At 47.5% G+C, this 4,095-nt stretch overlaps 2 protein-coding genes across 2 annotated transcripts; both read left to right on the top strand.

Annotated features, from left to right (window-relative positions):
• Positions 1–13: 13 nt before the first annotated feature.
• Positions 14–483, top strand: PpBr36_11476 (uncharacterized protein; the record flags this gene model as incomplete). Its single annotated transcript, XM_029898576.1, has 2 exons — positions 14–63; positions 153–483. The coding sequence occupies 2 exons, from the start codon at positions 14–16 to the stop codon at positions 481–483; spliced, it is 381 nt and encodes a 126-aa protein (XP_029743099.1).
• Positions 484–2,791: 2,308 nt separating this feature from the next.
• PpBr36_11475 (uncharacterized protein) lies at positions 2,792–3,789 on the top strand (the record flags this gene model as incomplete). The annotated part of the gene is made up of 4 exons (XM_029898575.1): positions 2,792–2,827; positions 2,881–3,099; positions 3,155–3,323; positions 3,614–3,789. The coding sequence occupies 4 exons, from the start codon at positions 2,792–2,794 to the stop codon at positions 3,787–3,789; spliced, it is 600 nt and encodes a 199-aa protein (XP_029743098.1).
• Positions 3,790–4,095: the final 306 nt, after the last annotated feature.

Genomic DNA, 4,095 nt, shown 5'->3' with positions numbered 1-4,095 from the left:
GCCGCTGCCAAAAATGGATGGATATGTCCCAGACTGTATTTCCCAGCACGATAAGCGAGGATGGTCAGTTAGTTTATGGTCACGCGGATCCTCCTGACCCAAGACTTCAATGTTGCTATAGTAGACAAGTCGACCCCTATTACACAGAAAAGTTCTAAACCTGTCGGACGAGAAGTCACGAGAAACTCGAAGCAGTGTCGTACCATAAGCCCTATGTCTTTAGTCAAGTCTCAGCAGACGCGATCAGAGTTCTGGACGATGTTGGAGATTATCCTTTTAGGGATCTATATTGTTGGATTCAAATGGAAATTCTCAGCAACCGCGCATAGCAATGCTGGGGAAGTGGCTCAGTGGATAAAGTGCCTCTGGGTAACACAGAAAGTGCCCACGGCATTTGTGTTATTATTCGATGGCTGCATTGCGTCGCCCAGTACCTTACCTAGGTTTTTTGGTCGTTGTTTCAAAAAGAAAACAAAAACATGATGTGTTTGGCAAAAATACCAGGTATAATCGGCAGGTAGATATTAAGCTATCCATGTGCTTAAACTTGTCGTGAATGGTAACTAAGAGGACCGAATTGTTACGACCAGGGCCGGTACCAAGAAGACAAGGGTCACACCCCTCCTGACGACACGCCCAGAAGAAATACCAACTGGCAGTACCAGGATTACCTAAGAAAGAAGTTACATTGCCTCACGTGACTGCCAAGAAGAATGATCTTAATGATCTGTAGAATCTCAGTTGGGAATCACAGATCAAACAGTGTAGATAGATTGACTTCTAGGGTTGCTTCGCAGCAACCAAACTCTAGTTAACCTCGATACTTACTTGAGACGGATCATCACTTAACCACAGTCATTGAGAACCCCAGTTATCGTTGTCGACGCTCAGTTGCTCCAACCCACTGTACTTTACCATAAGAACAGGTTACCCCGATACCTTGATCGCAACACGAATGGACCATGGCAGGTCGCCAATTCCTTCTCAGCCTGGTGCAAGGAGAGTTCGTCGAGAGCAGGTCGGGGAGCGCGCCTGAGGGAGTGGGTCCATTGGAGAAACGCAGCTAATGAGGCGAGGGTGACCAAAAGTAATCTCGCCGGTCGCAAAGGGGCCTGGATGCGGTGCGAGCCAGTTCGGCGGCCAACGGTGAGCCGGGAACCGAGGGCCACGGTCGTCCGGTTCGCAAGCCGTCCAATGGGGCGGCGGCTTGGCGCGGGCGAACCGAACGCGATGGGGGCTCTGAATGGTGTCCAGGTTCGTTTCAAGATGGCGGTCTTATGTATAACAACGCAGCCTCTATCGCCCTCCAGCCGCAGCAGTTTTCCCTTCTACCCCTAGGCCCAGCCTGTCGGAAGTTGAAGAGCAGATGAGCCTCTATGGAAGAATTTATTCTTAGTGCATCTTATAAGGGCTTTCTGGAGGTGACTCAGATAGGGCGTGGCAGCAGCTTGAGAACGGCCAAAATGATGGCCGAAGACCTGATACGGGAGCATTGAAGTTCGCAGGGCCAGAGCCACAGTTAAGTCACGTAGTGGTACAAGAAGAGATTGGTCAACTTGCTAGCGAAACCATATCAAGTTCAAAAGCTCTTGATGATTTAGCCCGTCATATGAGCTGAGCCTTTCATATTCGAGCTCGACTACAATAATCAGCCAGAGCCTATTAACGGTAAATATGAGTGCTCGGGACTCTCTCAATGCCGACTAAGAGCTCATACTAAAACCTAAGACGCCTTCATGATGCAACTAAGGGAATCCTCAGCAAGCTTTCGAATAGGCCACCAGCCTTCAGCAACGACGTACTATTTCTGCGGATGGGTGCCACTTGTCCTAGACCAGTATTCGTGTTTCTAGTAGAACCGAATCATTTAATGTCACATTGCACGAAAATTGAAACGACGGTTGTGATATAAGCAGATCTCCACTTAACTACTGCAAAGACTTGTACGTAGTCAACAAATAGAGGCAGGATTTAGAATCGTAGATCACCGGAAAAGATCAGAACCAAACGGTGCACGTATTGGTAGGCAGCCCAAGCGAGGAAGACTATCTTGACTTCTTCTCAGTGAACTTAATAAAAGCCACTGACTAGGAACCATACGCCTATACTGTACTTCTTGCACTCCTTGAGATCACTTCAGTTGACTTTTATCACAATCTATCTCTTTGATGTCCGAATGATCTAACGAATTTTGTCTCGTATGGGACAGAACCTTTGATTCTAAACGGCGCAAGTCAAATTGCTGATCAGCGGCTGAGGTGCTTAGGGTTTCCTTCCATGATATCTGCATCAACGAAAAGAGAAAAGTGGTAGCGGAACAGTCAACCAGGCATCATGTGCAGTGTGAAGTATACTGCTGTTTATAAGTCAAACATTAAACCAGCCATCCATAAAATCTAAAATTACGTAGTACTCTGAAGCTTTCTAGATACCTAAGCTTGACTAACCCGCTGTGGAGATTCCATCAGCTTCCTATGCACACGCGTCCGTAAGAAAGAATTCCGAATCGCAATTTTTGGATGACAACCTGAAACCTGTCCGACCTCAGTCGTCACCACAGCCACAACCGATTTTTCGGAGTGGTATGACTAATGCTTGGCATAACTGACAGTCAAGATCATAGAGGCCGCAAGATTTATATGTTAAGTCATTTTCGAAGTCTAAAAGCGCATTGTGACATTTGGTATAACTAACGTGGACTCTATATAAAAGTCTACCAACATAGCTCGAGTTCAATGATCGAGAAAGCTACATACTAGAGCATAATATCACATTTTGAATCATTTACGCAATGGACTGGGAGTCTGACCACGAGTTTGGCGACGAGGTATGAAACTGCCTTTTCCTAATAGCAAGATAGTCTCTTAACAACTGCATCAGGGCGAAATCGAAAGCTGCAAACCCGAGGCGAATGCGTTGGAACTTTCACACAGAATCGTTCTTCGTGGGCTGAACATACACCAAATCCCAATCTACTTCAACGATCTAGAACTGGACATCCACTTTGATGTTCAGTGGCAGAGCAAGAACTCAGTTACACTTATATTCGAAACGACGGAGAATGCAGCTAAGGCATTCAACCTTCTCTCCTCGGACGCGGTCGATATGTCTTGCCTCGAACCACTTCAATTCGTCCCGGCTAAGCCCTTCTCAGGGCTGCAAGTACGCTTTGCTGATTCCGATGATCGGAGATCAACTGACCGGATTCGCTGGCCCGGTGGTCGAACAAGGGACTTGTACCATCAAGGTAGGCATGATGGGTTTGAAAGAGGGCTGGGTGGTCGCGGTGGCCGGGGTCGAGGCCGAGGGGGGCATGGCAGAGGGTATGGAAGGTACAACAGAGTTTATGACAGCTGGTGCTAGTCATCTGGCTTGTTTACACTGTTGAACACTGGCATGACGGCTTTGCTCAAATCCACTGATGTAATTAGGTGCGAGGTATCTCGATTAATTTTAAACGGCGATGGCATATCACTTGCGAAGGCGTATTATTCATGGACGACCCTGCATCGTTCCGCGGCAGCTGAGACGGCCGCGGCGTGGAGACTTGGACCGCGCCTGGAGCCGGACCAAAAATGAGGTTCAGGCTCTTGCCATATGTACAACCACTCAGACGCCAGCTTTGATGCTGCTGCTTCCGAGATACGACAGCTATGGACAATGCAAGAGGAGCAGCGCTTCTTGCCTCGACCTGTCGCCTGCCTCGCCCTCGTCGAGAAAATTGAGCTGGTCGAGGAGCACGCAGGGATTACATACGTGCGCAAGAACGGGCAGTTAATTGATGATTAGCAAGCAACGACAACCTAATGTCAATTGATGGCGAAGGCTACATCGAGTTACCTTGCTTCCCAATCCTAGTTCCTGGTTCTAAGCGCTCAGTTGTCATCTTATAATATATGCAATACCAATCACTTTGGTACAGTTGACCAACTTACAAAATCCAGTTTCACGTAAAAAAATTAACTTTTGCGGCCCCCTGGAGGACGTTTCTACAGCAAAGGCTTGAAGGAGAAGTGGTACCCTACCATCACTTGATCTGTAAGTAAGGCGGAATCTTGAGAACACATGCGAAAATGTATCATTTTCATCTAATTG

This window comes from Pyricularia pennisetigena (genome assembly GCF_004337985.1).
Source record: "Pyricularia pennisetigena strain Br36 chromosome Unknown Pyricularia_pennisetigena_Br36_Scf_47, whole genome shotgun sequence".
Lineage (NCBI taxonomy): Eukaryota > Fungi > Ascomycota > Sordariomycetes > Magnaporthales > Pyriculariaceae > Pyricularia > Pyricularia pennisetigena.
The sequence above is the reverse complement of the archived record's forward strand: the minus strand, read 5'-3'. Positions and strand labels throughout refer to the sequence as shown.